At 43.6% G+C, this 15826-nt stretch overlaps 1 protein-coding gene across 5 annotated transcripts in view; it reads left to right on the top strand.

The window, feature by feature from the left end:
* Nucleotides 1-15826, top strand: part of ABHD12 (abhydrolase domain containing 12, lysophospholipase) — a 497414-nt gene that overhangs the window by 450227 nt on the left and 31361 nt on the right. For all 5 annotated transcript variants that reach the window (XM_069235085.1, XM_069235086.1, XM_069235087.1 and 2 more), the window contains one exon: nucleotides 9283-9361. In XM_069235085.1, the coding sequence (XP_069091186.1) occupies nucleotides 9283-9361 (79 nt within the window). The remainder of the gene's footprint in view (nucleotides 1-9282; nucleotides 9362-15826) is intronic.

Genomic DNA, 15826 nt, shown 5'->3' with positions numbered 1-15826 from the left:
CCTTTCCATTGCCCCTCGCCAACCCATGGCTTCTTCCCCTTTAGTGGCCATGGAAGTGGCTTTCAGCCATGTCTCTACCCTCCCAGCCACTACACACAAGAGGTTGCCCAACATTTTTGTGGCTTAGGAAGTGTTCCCATAGACCGTGTGGGACAGGTAGCCAAAGGTCGTGCCAGTCCACTATCCCACCATCCTGGCACCCGCAGCCTCCAAGCTTCTTTCATTCGCCCTCCAGCCATCATGGGCATCCAGTGGGGGGGAAGATCTGCCATCACCTGCACCACTGCAGGTCAATAATATCTGAATGTCGGGTTTTGCATATCATCCAATGGGGTTATTTCCTTCTCTTTGTGGCCACCCCTCCACCCATGCCACCCACTTAGGATAGGCTGACGGAGACCATATCTCATTACTCATGAATCGTCTGCTCTCTAGGCAAAGGGAGCCATAGAGAGGATGCTGATATCAAAAGTAGGTTGTGGTTGTTGTTCTTGCCACTTTCTGGTGCCAAAGAATGACGGAGGCTCCTGTCCTATATTAGACATGCACCTTCTCAGTCTCTTCCTCAAGAAGGAGAAATTCTGAATGCTCACAGTTGCCAAGTATGTCTGCCCTGAACCCAGGAGACTAGATGGTAGAGTTAGACTTGCAGGACACATATTATCACATCCTCGTCCTGCTTGCCCACCAACATTACGTGCGGTTCACAGTGGTCCATGAGCACTTGCAGTTTGCCATGTGCCCCTTTGGCCTTACCAATGCCGCTCGAGTGTTCACCAAAGTAATTTCAGCACTTGCTTGACATCTGCAGAGCTCAGGAGTTCAAGTATTCCCTACCGCGATGATTGGCTGTTGAAGGTGGGCTCACCACAGGCTGTCGTCTCCCGCCAGACTACGGCGAACCTCCTGCATTCGCTGAGGTTCACTATCAATGTGCTGAAGCCACACCTGACTTCCTCTCAGATTCTCAGATGTTCCCTTTCATCAGCCCCGTTTAGGACACAGTGCGGTTCCGGGCCTATTCTCCCTAGCGGCAAGCCTGCCTTGGATTTCGGTGAGACTGACTCTGAGGCTGTTGGGCCTCATGGCCTCCTGCATCCTGCTTGTGACGCATGCCCGTTGTCATATGTGGGACCTGAAGCTCCACTGGTCGCAGCTTCAGTGAAATCTCTCTAACATGATCTAGATCCCAGAGTGAACTGCATAAGACCTGCAGTGGTGGCTAACGAACAGCAGTTGGGTCAGTAGCAGACCCCTCTCTTTTCCCCAACCATTGATTGTAGTGACAGATACGTCACTCCTGGGATGGGACGGCAATCTGAGAAAGGTGGAGATCAGAGGACTGTAGTCTATGGCAAAATTGGGGCTCCACATCAACTTTTGTAGCTTCAGGTGATCTGTTTAGCATTGAAAGCCTTTCTTCCTAAAATCAGGGGAAGGCTTCTTTAGGTGCTCACGGACAACACCACTGCCATGTGGTACTGCAACAGACAGGGTGCAATGGGGTTGTGGACCCATTGTCAAGGGGCGCTGCACATCTGGACATAGCTATAACACAAGGACATATCCTTTGTGGTTCAACACTTGACGGGCCCTCTGAACGCCAGAGTGATGTCCTCAGTCATCGATGCCTAACGGATCACAAATGGCTTCTCTATCTGTAGGTGGCACAAGGCCTCTTTCAATAGTGGGGAGAGCCTTGGTCAAATCTGTTCGCCACAGCCGAGAAGATGCAATGTCAGCAATTTTGAGCACTGGAGTTTTAAAGGCAGCTCTCGCTCAGTGACGGTTTTCGTCTCAAGGGGAGCTCCGGGCTTATCTATGCCTTTCCACCAATACCACTCCTGCCCAGTGTTCTCAAGGAAATCAAGAACCACCAGGCCCAATTCATTCTTGAAGCTCTGGATTGGCCACCAAGAGTTTGTTATCCAGAGCTGTTGAACATGAGTATCAGTCTTCCAATCAGGTTGTCTCTTCTAAAGGATCTTCTGCCTCAGTAATAGGGCAGAGTTTCTGCACCCCAACCTAAAAATGCTTCACCTGCATGTGTGGAGATGGAGAGGCAACAGTTGACAGCTTTCGACCTTCCGCTCGAAGCCTAGAGTGTTATTTTGGCACTTTGGTGCCCCTCCACCAAGACTCTTTCCATTGAAGCAAGTTTGTAGCATGGTGTACAGATAAACATGTTGGTCCTCTGCCTGCATCCCTTTCCCAGGGTCCTTATGTTTATTGTTTGCTTGGCCCAGCAGGCCTCTGCTTTGGCATATTTAAAGGTTGCCAGACCAGCCATGCCTTTCCAAATCCCCTGTTGTAAACAGGTTGCAGTGCCTTTTATTATGCTCCAGTGGGACCTAAATCTAGTCCTTAAGTTCCAGATGTGCACTCCCTTTCAGCTACTTCACAACTTCCCACTCAGATCTCTCATCATCAAAACGGCCTTCCGAGTGGCAGTAACATCTGCCAGGAGGGACAGTGAGTTACAGGCACTGTCATCAAATACTTCATACCTTACCTTCTTCCCAGACAAGCTGGTCCTCCGGACTTAAGTATCCTTTTTTATTGAAGGTGGTAATCCTTATCCATGTAGGCCAGTCCAGCACTCTCCCAACCCTTTACGCTCCAACTCATCCCTATAAAGAAGAGGAGAGACTCCACCAGCTGGACCCACAAAGAACACTGTTGTTCTTCCTTGGTCGTACTCGTGAGTTCCGGGTGGACAATCAGCTCTTCATGGGATATGTTAGGGCCAAGAAAGGGAAGGTATTTCAGAAGCAGACCATTTCACAATGGATAGTGCTCTGCATCAAAATCTGCTATGCGTTGGCCAAAATGCACCCCCCTGAGAGTTTGTATGCTCACTTACCAGAGCCAAGGATGCAACCATTATGTTAGTTCACCGAGTTCCTGTTCTGGATATTTGTCAGGCAGCAACGTGGGCTTCCTTGATCATATTTATTAAACACTACTACCTGGGCAGTCAGGTCTGGCTAGACGGTCACTTTGCCTGTTCGATCCTACAGGACATTTTAGTCTAATCTGTATCACAGCCCTACCTCTGTGGAGGTATTGCTTGGGTATCTATTCTAAGGTAGAGATTTAGTGGCTATAAGTCAAGATCAGATACTTAAGTTAGTCAGATAGTTAAGTTTAGTCAGATAGTTTAAATTCCTTACTGACCCCCTCATCCCTCCCGCTCTGTGAACAGATTATAGTGTAAAGGGTTTACCCTTTTTTATGGCCCTAGCTTTTTTAACAGCCCTACATTATATCCTACAGGGGTGAATATATAGGGGTATGTATTACCCTTTTTTAAGGGCCTAGGTCAGTGTTCTTTGTGGCTCTTCGCTTCTGGAAAGTTGTGAAAAGAAACTGATGTCAGAAAGATAGGGTGGTGCCTATATAGGCACTGCACATGTAATTTCTGGTGCAGGCAAATGCTGCAGACACCACATGGAGCCTAACAACGCTGTAGGAAAGTCCACTCTTTCTAGCATGGTTACCCCCACTTTTTGCCTTATGTCAGTGTGCTTAGGCTGTTTATCACTGGGATCCTGCTAATCACTACCCCAGTGATTGCTCTCTCTTCTCCAAATTTGTTTGTCTTGGTACTTCATACACCCCACAATTGGCATACTGGTTTACCCCTGTAATCCCTGGTAGATGGCACTTAGGTACCCAGTGCATTGGTACACCAGGGGTCCCCCATTAGGCTGCAGAATTTATTTTGTCACTCATGGGAGCCCCTGCAAACTGTGTCTGCAGGCCTGTCATTTGCAGCGTGCGTGTGTGTATTTTGTCACTCATGGGAGCCCCTGCAAACTGTGTCTGCACGCCTGTCATTTGCAGCGTGCGTGTGTGTGTGTGTGTGTGTACACCCCTGCATGAGCAGAGGTGTCAATACGAACTCCAGTTCCAATTCCCTTGACTTTGTAAGTGCGGAGAAGCCATTTTAGCTATGTACTGGCCCCTAGTCACTACCTGTGATCCAGCTACAAAATAGTAACTCCAACCCTGGTCATGTTTGGTATCAAACATGTCGGAATAATACCCCAATACTGACTCCAGCACCTCCTTAGAGGATCTCCCAGTTCTGCTACAAGTCTTCTCTGGTCAGTGCTATGCTGCTGCAGCCCCTCAGACACGATTCTGCTCCTGCTACTTGACTACTTCAAGCAGGGGGACAGCAGAACAAAGAATTTCCTATAGGAGAGGGGTGCAACCTCCTGTACTTTGGACATAGGTGTTACTAGGCTGGTAAGGGGGTCGCCTCCCCATGCCACCAGACGGCTTTGAAGGGCACATTTGGTGCCCTTTTGCATAATGTGGTTTGCACCAGTCCAGGGACCACTGGTCCCCGCTTTGGCGCAAAACACACAAAGGAAAAGGGAGTGTCCACTTCCCTGTCCATCTTCACCCCTAGGGTGGTGCCTATAGCTCCTTTAGGTGGCCCTTTGGTTCTGCCATCTTAGAAACAAGATATGGAGAAGCCTCTGGGCGCATCTGATTTGGTTGGCCAGGTATGATGTCAGTAAATGGTCACCCCAGAGAGGGACCAAACCCCCTTTTTGGGCTATTTAGGGACTCCCTTGAGGGTGGGTCCCCAGATTCATGGCGCAAGACTCCACCACGACCTCTCTGCGAAGACATCTTGTGCTCCTGGCCTCTGGAACTGCTGCTGGGCTACACAAGAACCTAACAAGACTGCACCTCTGAGAAGACTTCTCCTTGTAACATTGTTTCCATGGCTCCTGTAAGCCTTCTGCAACATTTCCATGGCTGTGCGTCCTCTGCGGTGGGCAAGACTTCAGTTGCACCAAGAAGCAAGAAGGAATCTTCCTTGGAGTGAAGGAGTCACTCCCCTGAATCCGTTAGTACCTTAGACAACGACGTACGCCTGGTGGTATCTTCTGTCCTCTGGATTTGCAAAGATTCTCCAAGACAGGTGGTGGTTCTGAGGGATCCCCTGGATCCTCTCTATCTTCTATCCAACATGGGAGATGGTGAGCCTTTGCCTCTTTCACTGGGACAGAATCCCTGTGCACTGCGACTGTTGCACCAACCAAGACTTATTGACTCCTGCTTCGAGGGATCTTCAGTCTTCAAGTAGCCCCGGCCCCCAGCACTCTACCTCCTCAAGGACAGTCTCCTCTCTGCTGCTCCAGTGAAGTGGGACTCCTCTTCAGGTGTGCTTACTGGGCCTCACTGCGACTTATTGTGCGTGCTGCCGTTGGGTTGCTTGTGGGGCTCCGACTGCTTCTGCTGGCTCTTCTGCTTCCTGAGGGTCAGCCCGGACTCTCCTCCAAAGGGCGAGTCCCCAGGACCTTGGTGGTCCTCCACAGCTCTGCAAACCTCCAACAGCCTGTTTTGCAATTGGCTTTGATTGTGGGTGGTCGTCCTGACCACTGACCCGTCTGCAATCTGGAAACCGTTGAGGGAGCCCTTGATTATTTATTATTTTCCTAAGTACTTAGCTGTATATGTTTTGTATGTTCATATCTCCAGAAGGAGGTAAACCAAAGGTAGTCTAGTTTGGTGTACCTATAATAAAGCACCTTTATTTTTGCAACACTGTGTGGTTCCTTTCATGTGTGGGAAGTTACTGTGTGACTACTGTGGTATTGCAAGTGCTTTGCATGCCTTCTATATAAGTCTTGGCTGCTCACCACACATACCCTAGAGATCCCTGGCTGTCTAGATACTGTAAAACTAACTAATTGGGGCTTGCCTGGACCCAGTATAGGGTGTAATACTATAGGTGTCTACCACACACTGTACCAGCTTCCTACAGAAGCTGCCTGTTGGCTTGCGGGGTACTGCTTATCAGAAGTTTCTGGATCCAGTCTGATGCCTGGGGAATATTCTAAGGTAAGGAATCTGCAACTTGATAGTCTCAACCACATAAGGCACTACCAAAGGTAAATAACTTACTCCTGTAGCGTTTTATGATCATGATTATGATAAAGCGTAAACGGAGAGTTCATGAAGTTTTAAAGAGATTGTGAAAGCCTGGGTTGAGCTTAAGGGTGTATTAGTGTAGTTTGAAAGAGATGAAGGGCCAGATGTACACAGCACTACAGCACTGATAGTAAAATACTGGTCACAATTTGCCACCAGTGTTTTTGCCACCAGTACGGTACTACGCAAACCGACAATATGCACTATTAGGTCAGTTGTCAAAATAATGAATCCTAGGGGGTCGCAATCTGACCTAACGCATAAATATGAATGAGTTAGGTTGCAAATTGCGACCCCTTATGATTTGCAGCCATTACAAGGGTGGTGGCCCGCTGCGGTATGCACACTACCATGTCTGTTATCGCTTTTTAGTAAAGCACACTTTTTGTTTGTTTCTTAAATACAGATACATTTTCGCAAAGGAAACTGGATGCACATGTAGTCAATACAATGAATATACATAAGGCATGAACAAGAGAGAGATAAATGATGCATGATGAACAAAATCTATCTATGACTACTGTATAACTAAAAGAGGATCCATTTGTGTACAGTTGTAATCATCATGTGCAGAATATAAATAAGAGAACTGCCATGTTATTTTATGGCAACATGAAAAACAAAAATATATTTAAAAAGGAAATAGGAGTGCTTTTAAAAGGAAAAGTTTATTTTTTAATTTTTGTTTGTTTAAGAGTAGGAAGTGGTCCCAATGGGATTGCCTCGTTTCTCCATACCAGTTACCACTCCAACTTGGGGGTCAGTAAAATATCAGTGTTTTGGAACCTGATTATGGTTTGCAAAAAATTGATACATATGATGCAGTTTGGTATTTGGAAGGGATACCACGCCTACAACACGCTTCTCCCAGATACCAAATCGGTTTCCATTTCTGAACACACTTAGTGATCCGAATTTTTTTTTCAGATTTGCCAAAAGCATTTAGTGCATAGATAAAAGGGTTTAGCGTTCACAAATTCTCAGATTTTCCGAATTGGGGGGTTAGCAAACGTTAAAACCCTTTGTACATTTGGCCCTAAAGGTCTTATCGCGGTCTTCAGGTGTCTGAGGATGAAGTGAAACGAAATAAGGGTTTGGCGGATGTGATGGACAGGTTGGCGATACCACCTGTCCATCAACAAGTGTTAAGTTCTATTGTTTTTTTTTTAAGGGTGGTAGAATTTTACAACTGCTTTATCCAAAATCTTGCTGAAAAGACGGGTGCGGGAGTTGTGCAAGAAGTAGTCAATATTTGTGCACAATGAGTTTGGTGGGGGGCCAAATTTGCAGGCGGTCGTATTTGGTAATGATACTATAGAGGTCACAGATGAATGGTACGAAGGTCTGGGAACAATATTGTTGTAGGTAAGTGAGGGCATGAAAAATACTATAACTTGTATACAAAACAAGTAAAATGCCTGAACTGAATTACTCCGTCATTGAGAAGGAGGTTCTTGCAGTCAGCTGGACAGTGAAGAAATTTAGGAACATTTTATGGGATGGGGTGTTTACTGTACATCTGCCAAAAAAACTGTTACTTGAAATATTCACAAAGGAAGGTTTGGATTCTGTTTCAGCTAGAATTAGAAGATGGGTTATGGAATTGCATGAGTTGACCTAGTAAATTGAGTACATTCTTGGTGCAGAGAGCTAAGCAGACTAACTGTTGAGACTTGTCTCTGCTGCTGCAGGTGAGTTTGAGGAGGAAGAGGAGAATTTTTGGACAGGTGAGTATGTTTGTGTAATCACCCTGTGGCCCTTGCAAGAAGATGAGTGAAAGTCAAGCATGCTGTAGCGGGTGGTTATGTCTCTGTGCTTAACATGGGTAAGATGTGGTTGGTTGGAGAAGAGAAATATTAGATGACAGGTTGAAATCCTACTGACCAGGGAGGGATGAATTGTGATAAAGGAGTTGATTTGTGTTAGGAAGTAGAAAACTAGTTGTGCCAGAAAATCTATAAGGAAAATTTGTTGAAATAGCCCATGACGGATACATGCAGTTAGGAAAGTAAAAGAAACAACATGCACAGCTCCCATGTTTTGTAGAGGTTTATCAACTTAGAAAGAGGTATTGATAGTCAATATTAGCCCTCTCCATATTTGTTTGTAGTTATAGATCTCTTTTCGAGTTGAATGAAGTGAAGCTGAAGCCTGAAGCAGTTATAAGATTTTTGGAGAGCCTTTTTGGCTGTCTGAGAATTTTGTTGACAGACGTAGGTGTCTAACTATGTCCCAAGGAGGTAAAGGAATTCCCAACATCTTTTAGGATTGGGCATAAGAAATGTTTGTTATAATCCAAAATGGATGGCATTGTCAAAGGAGAGTATAGAACTGATCATGGTGAATGGATTAGATTGGTAAAAAAAGAAAAACCTCTGAAACCAAGGGTCATTCACCTTGCATGAGCACTGCAAGACCCTCGTTGAGTTGTTCACAGGTCACAAACACAAATTAATACTTGCCTCTGGGTGAATGAAATGTGAAAAAGGATGGAACAAGGTGTTGTTGAAGGATGATTGTGGAGAGAAAGAAATAATCTTGGAGAAGAGAAAAGATAAAAGAAAGTCATTGTAAAGTTTTTCAGTGTATGTCATGAGGTCAGTACGTTATACACCAAAAGACCAATGGATGATCTTGAAACAAATGCCCCTTGCTTATACCAATAACTCCCTGAAAGTCGTCCTTAAATTTTTGGAGTTCACCAGTTTTTTTGTCTCTTACAAAGCATACAAACATATACTTTTATGTCAAAATAAAATTAAAAAAGTATAAAAGATAACCGAAAGTCTTCATACCATTATCCATCTAATATAACCTCCACAAAACAAACCACAGTTGATAACCAATTGTTGCAAATTCTTTAAAACCTACATAGAGTAGCCTTTGACTCTATCGTAGTATTGACTTTTCACTTTACATTATTGGATGTTTGGTGTATAATTTTGCCTCTAATTGAGTGCTTGCATTGGAACGCATGAAGGATCAATTTGCATCACAAAAATATGCTGAATAATTACAAATTAAATTTCACTGCAGGAAGCTTTTTTTAAAATGTTTATTCAAAACTATTGCCTTTGCCATTGCCTGTCTAATATGGCACCATAGAGGGCTCTGATTCTTAGAGTGTGTTTCACCATAGAACCACAGAAAAAATTAATCACCATACACTCCTGTGTAAAAATACGAGCAGAAAAGTACTGACTGTGAGTTTCTTCTTTAATATGTGTTGTTTGCCTTGTCACTGATCTCTCATCCACTCATACCTGTTTTCACATTTTGGGGAATTTAAGAATGCTGAGAATGTCAGCCTCTGTCTTTTTTTTCCAGTGTGAACTATATTTCGTGCCCACTTCTTATACTTCATGCCGAAGATGATCCTGTTGTACCATTCCATCTTGGCCGAAAGGTAATTAAATGTGATGTTTCATTGAAAAGTACAGATTCTTTGTGTTTTTATGCACTGATTTTATTAGCTATGCGTCACATTGTCACTGCACAAACTGTTTTAATTTCTCTTATGTTTGTTCTATTGTCTTCGCTTGGGTAGTGCATCCATTTGCATCATTCAAGCTTATAGTGGGACATGAAAAGATCTGGCAGTATAAGAAATGTATTGCATCTGCTGATAACTGAATAGTAGGGGTGGAATTGGAGGCTGCTATGCATGCTTATTTTAGGCTGTAATTTGTATGTAAGACATCTTTACTGTCCATAGTGTCCTTGATCTGGGTATTTTACTTTTTGGCAAACTTGTTTTCACTTCTTGAGTGATCCGAGGCATCAGAGTATACTTGTGTAAAATGGTAATGATTTTATTCACAGTACTGCCCCTCATAACATGAAACTGGCATGCCACATCACTAGGCTGATACTGGAAGGTTTCAAACATTAATAAACAGTTTACATTATATCAGCTGTAGTACACATTGTCACTCGTCTCTTTTCATGTGTACTTAAGTTAGCTGATTGAGCAGTACTGAATATCTTTTCTTGTTGTTAACTATGCCTCATCGGCTTTTTAGGTCTTGCCTACCCAACAGCATAAGCTATCTGTTTGCAGAAAGATCTATTTCCAGCTTACAGTGGGCTTAGAGCCATCCCATTGCTTATCATTGGTTCACTTTGTTGTCACCCCTAATTGCTTACTTTTTATTTGTTAGCCTGTGTAGGCTTGCCTTCCTCTTCTTTTTTCATTTATTTTTTATTTTTTATGGAATTACTTTTTCATCACATTTTACCTGCTAACAATACATAACTGTTTCATTGGTGCAGTCGAGTTGCAAAGAGTTCAATAATTTTCAAACCATGGAGCATTACCCCCTTTCTCCACCAGCCACAGTTAGACTATCTGCCCACCCAACACTCTGACCCATTTCCCCCCTGCATCCTTCAATGTGAGTTATCAGCAGGGGCCCTATTAATGTTTGCCCCTCTACAGCATTCTCTCTTTACTTGTGTCCTTCCACTGCTTAATTTTAAGGCACTGCTTTTTTTCTTTATGGTTCAGCACTCTTTGGAAGTGCATGTATTTTCCAGCTCTGTCCCTTGTGTAATCCTCTTCCGCTCTGTGCTCCACCTTGCTCTCTCTCACCCTTGTGCTTTTCTCCCACCCTGTGTTGCTCTCACCCTTCTGTGCTTCTGCCTCTGCGTTGCTTTTTCAGCTGTGTGCTTCTCCCCTCCAGCTCCACATTGCTCTCTTTCACGTTTGTTTCTCTTTAATCCTCGCTCCACGTTGCTCATGTCATGTACTTCTCCACTTTCCCCTTTTTGCCTCTGTGCCATCCTTTGTGTTGCTTCCGCCCTGCCTTTTTTGTTGCGTCTGTCCCCTGCTCTCCGTGTTGCTTTCATCCCCGTATCTGTTTTGCTCCAGGCACCTGCCCCCATGTTGCTTCAGTTTCTTCCCTCTGTGGTGCTTCTGTCCCCTGACCTCTGTGTTGCTTCCAAGCCTGCCTTATATGTTGCTTCCACACCCTGCCCTCTGTATTGCTTTCACCCCCCCACTCTCCATGTTGTGTCCACCCTTGCCTTTCAACATGCTTCTTCCCCCCCTGCATCCTCTATGTTGCTTCTGTGTGACCGATTTAGAAGGAATCAGAATGCCATTTTGTAGGTGTGCACATGCATGGTGTGCATTCCTACAAAATCACGCAGTCACATTATGCGCTTTTTTTTGCCTCTCTCTAGCCATACTGTGGAGCATCAGGGATACTGTACAGCATTGCTAAAAACCATTGGCAAAGCCAGTCGATCAAAAAGATAAGACCAATTGGCTTTGCCAGTGCATGTTCTGTTTTGCAGGCCTCTGACCAGTCTTTTGCCTGCATTCTCCCAATTCTAAATTAAGTGTTTGGCTAACAAAAAGTTATAAAATATACACTTTTTTTTAAAAAGTTTTCCAGCCAGTGTCTATTAAGGGCTTAATGATACCTTCAGGCTGAGATAGATAATGTAAGTAGAAAATGCAGTGGGCCTACCAGTAACCAACATGATTCCCTGCTTCAAAACCCCCATGTGCAGTAGAGGGAATGAGTAGATGAAGATTTCCTCGCCTTTGCCAGGAAACTGTAATCAAGTTATGAGCATACACTTAATACTTAGGGGGTCATTACAATCCAGGCGGTAATATGGCGGTAAGTACTGCCAACAGGCTGGCGGTACTTACCGCCATATTATGACATTGGCGGGTTTGCTGAAGTCAACCCGACAATGTACCACTCCGTCAGCCAAGGCGGAGGTCACTGTTCCGCCTGCAGGATTATGACCCCGCCTGCCACCATGGTTTTCGTGGCTTTCTTAACGCCACGAAAACCATGGCAGTAGGCACTATCAGTGACAGGGAATTCCTTCCCTGTCACTGAAAGGGGTCTCCCCCCTCTCCAGTTAGCCCCCCCCACACACCCTACCTCTCCAAAGCTCCCCTACATTCACGCCCCCTTCACACTCACACACGCAACGCACACCCGCATCCATGCACACACAAACATTTACACACACGCACACACAAACATTTACACACACACACACACACAACGCACATTCCTCCCGTCGGAGACCTGACTTACCTGTGTTCAGGGGGTCCTGTGGCAGGAGATGGGACGGGGCGCTGCTGCCACCAGCAACACCCACCAGCAGAACACCGCCAGGCCGTATTATGGGTCATAATACGGCGGTCTACTGGCGTGGCCACCGGCATGGCCACTGCTGGATTCCTGCCATTCTTCTGGCAGAAATCCGGCTGTGGTGATAATACGCCAGACGGCTGGTAGCCGCGGCGACGGTCTTTTTGCGGCAGTCACCGCGGCGGTAGATGGTTTTTACCGCCAATCTCCAAATGAGGGCCTTAATCTTTTATCTACTGGGTGCTCATTGAAAGGTGTGGCTTCATGAACCACTGGTGGTATCTTGTCAGTTGTCCAGCAGACTACTTTGGAACACTATTACATTTTGGGCATCAATGCAGGATCTGTGTCTCGCCCTGGGAAATGTGTCTCTGCAATGTTAATGTGAAGAGACTACGGCATGTGATACTTTCATTAATGGAAGGTAAGTCTTGCACCCCAGGCTGAAAAATAGGAGTCGAACACACAAGTAACATCTTCTTAACTGGTGATATCAGGATTGCTGTTCTTTTTCTAGAGAAGCCTCTTACATCCAGGCCACTTGCTAGTAGTAGCTGATATGAAGATTGACCGAGTCTGCCTTCTATCCAGTAATATTTGAGTGGTGAATTTAGTAGGGTAACATAGTGATGAAGAAATATTTGGATAATGTAAACTAAAATTGTGCAAGTTACATTGATTAAAAATGAGCCAATTAACTATATACTCGGCAACCCAATTACTTGTACAGGGAAATTCATTTAAGTGCATGAAACAATGATTCTAACCTGATCAGGCATTAAGGTCAGTTGTTGTCCATACTTGGATAATTACCAATATTTGTTCAGTTATCTATGCCGGGGACATTTCTATGTTGGATGAATTTATGAAGTGTATGGGAGTAATGTGTGACCTATGCTGGAGAACGAATCATCTAAAGTGAGACTAATTTATATCAAGCAAAATGGCTTGGCTTTATTGGGGCCAAAGGACATCTATTACGGAGCAGTCACTGAGCTGTACTAGGGCACTAAATAAACTGAACTGGAAAGACAGCAGTTCAGTTAGATGATATTGAAGACTCATAGATGTGTCCTGGAGTAAACAGTAAGCCAATCCGCAGCTGTGAGCAGGAATAAATAAATCGTTGAGCTCAAAATGAGCAGTAAGTATGCTGGTAATGGCAATCATTGATCTGTACTGAGTCAAAAAAGTGTTTGGCAAATGCAGTATAGAAGAGAGAGATTTTTAACTTTCTGAGAAGTGGTGTTTATTTAAAAAAAAAAAAAACCACCTTCCCAAATTTGCTTAGCAGACAGACTAGAAACTTTCTGTACTAGATCTTAAAACAGAAACATCTTGCATGGGCAGAAAGTGAGTTGTTTGCTTTAAAATCTCAGTGATGTTATGTTATTTGCCCATGAAGACCATCATTTTAGATTCTTTGTTACAGTTTTTTATTAGATTTGGAATGAGAGCAACAAGATATCAAAATAGTGAGTAGTTTAAGCAAATGTAGTGTATGTTTATTCCCAAACCACTTTCTCCTATCAGTTCCACATTTCACTTTTGAACATCAAATGACCTATAATTACTGTTGCTGTACCCTAATTACTCTCTTACATACTAATTACAATATGAGTAGTTTGTAGTGTACATTCCCTCTTCCCTGAGGATACCACTTTCTGTTTAACAGCAAGAACCAGTAATATTTGCTCTGCACTGTTAACTGTCAGGCACCACACTAGTTTGGGGGGAGTTATGGTTATGGTATCAACAAGACTAAAAGTGAAGTATTATTTATCTTCAAAGGAAACCATCCCCCCTACAATTTGAAGTCATTCCAATTCTATCCCTAAAAGGTATTTAGGAGTATAGTATAAAGAAGATTGTAATGCTTTCTACGATAATTATGACCCGCTCATAGCTAAGATTAGAAAGTTTTTCTCAAAATGGGGAATCTTTCCATTGTTCACGATTGGTCATGCTTCTGTTATGAAAATGTTGGTTCTACCTCTATTCTTGTTTCTTTTTTTGGCCTTTTGATTTTATTTAACAAATATATGTTTCTTCTAAACCAGTAGAATTTTTTCCAGCTGCAAATATTCTCAAACTTTTTAAGGAATTGGGGAGGAATCACTTTCTTTAATCTTCACACGTAGAATTTGGCTTCTGTTCCAATCAAAGTTAGAAGATTTATGACCAATACTGATTTGTTTGGTAATGCAATTTTAACACATATGCTTAAAGAAATAAATATGTTTAATATATCCTTGTTTATCCAATTATGTAAAGTATCCAGAAAAGTACATGAAAAGTACGATTTAAGACCCTTAACATTCAAACTAAGAATAAAACTCTGATTCATGAATTGCTTCACGTTCCTGATATTCATGCCACGACTTCTCCATTTATATTGTCTAAATTTCTTCCAGTCGCAACACCTGATCCAGTTGGGTATTGTTAAAATTGGGGACCTGTTGTTTTAAGTTTCCCTTAAAAAAAGCTCGGCTTTCCAGCAGTCTGAAACGGTGACGGCTGACTGGATTCATTTAGCTTATTTCCAATTAAATGAATTGATCAAACATTTTAAGTTTCCATTAATTATTCAAACTTAAGAAATAACTTGGCAGTTATATACGCCAGAACAAGTAAACTCCAGATGGGTCATTAGTTGTTACCTGATAACACTGCAGAAATTACCTGCATTCAGAGGAAATGGTTTAATGCAACTGAAGTATTCCTCAGTGATGCCGATTGGTCCAAGATGAATAGCTTTTCATGTTGTACAGTTTAAAATTCCAATTTCCATTTCATGTTTTTTCCCCAAAAAATTTGTGTAGGAGGCTGGCCTGGCTTGCAGTGGGTACCAGAGGTACTTATACATTGTGCCAGGTCCAGTTATCCCTTATTAGTGTAGAAGAGGTGTTTCTAGCAGCTAAGGCTGATAGAAGGTAGCTATGGCAAAGCAGCTTAGGCTGAACTAGGAGACATGTAAAGCTCCTACTATACCACTGGTGTCATATGCACAATATCATAAGAAAACACAATACACAGATATACTAAAAATAAAGGTACTTTATTTTTATGACAATATGCAAAAAGTATCTCAGTGAGTACCCTCAGTATGAGGATGAGAAATATACACAAGATATATGTACACAAACCAAAATTATGCAGGTTATAGCAAGAAAAGTAATGCAATACAATAAAGTTACAATAGATTGCAATAGGAGCACATAGGTATAGGGGCAACACAAACCATATACTCCAAAAGTGGAATGCGAACCACAAATGGACCCCAAACCTATGTGAGCTTGTAGAGGGTCGCTGGGACTGTAAGAAAACAGTGAGGGTTAGAAAAATAGCCCACCCCAAGACCCTATAATGTAGGTGTAAAGTACACCTACAACCCCCAGAGAGCACAGAAGTCGTGATAGGGGGATTCTGCAAAGAAAACCAACACCAGCAATGCAACAACAGTGGATTTCCGGACCTGAGTACCTGTAAGACAAGGGGACCAAGTCCAAGAGTCGCGACAGTGTCGAGTGTGGGCAGGAGCCTAGGAAATTCCAGCTGAGGGTGCAAGGAAGCTGCTACCGGATGGAAGAAGCTTGGTGTTTTGCAAGAACGAAGAGGACTAGGAACTTCCCCTTTGGAGGATGGATGTCCCACGTCGTGAAGAAGCTTGCAGAGGTGTTCCCACGCAGAAAGACCGCAAACAAGCCTTGCTAGCTGCAAGGGTCGCGGTTAGGGTTTTTGGATGCTGCTGT

The sequence above is a fragment of the Pleurodeles waltl genome, chromosome 5, assembly GCF_031143425.1.
Source record: "Pleurodeles waltl isolate 20211129_DDA chromosome 5, aPleWal1.hap1.20221129, whole genome shotgun sequence".
Classification (NCBI taxonomy): domain Eukaryota; kingdom Metazoa; phylum Chordata; class Amphibia; order Caudata; family Salamandridae; genus Pleurodeles; species Pleurodeles waltl.
Note: the sequence above shows the minus strand (reverse complement) of the source record. Positions and strands in the feature narration are given on the sequence as shown.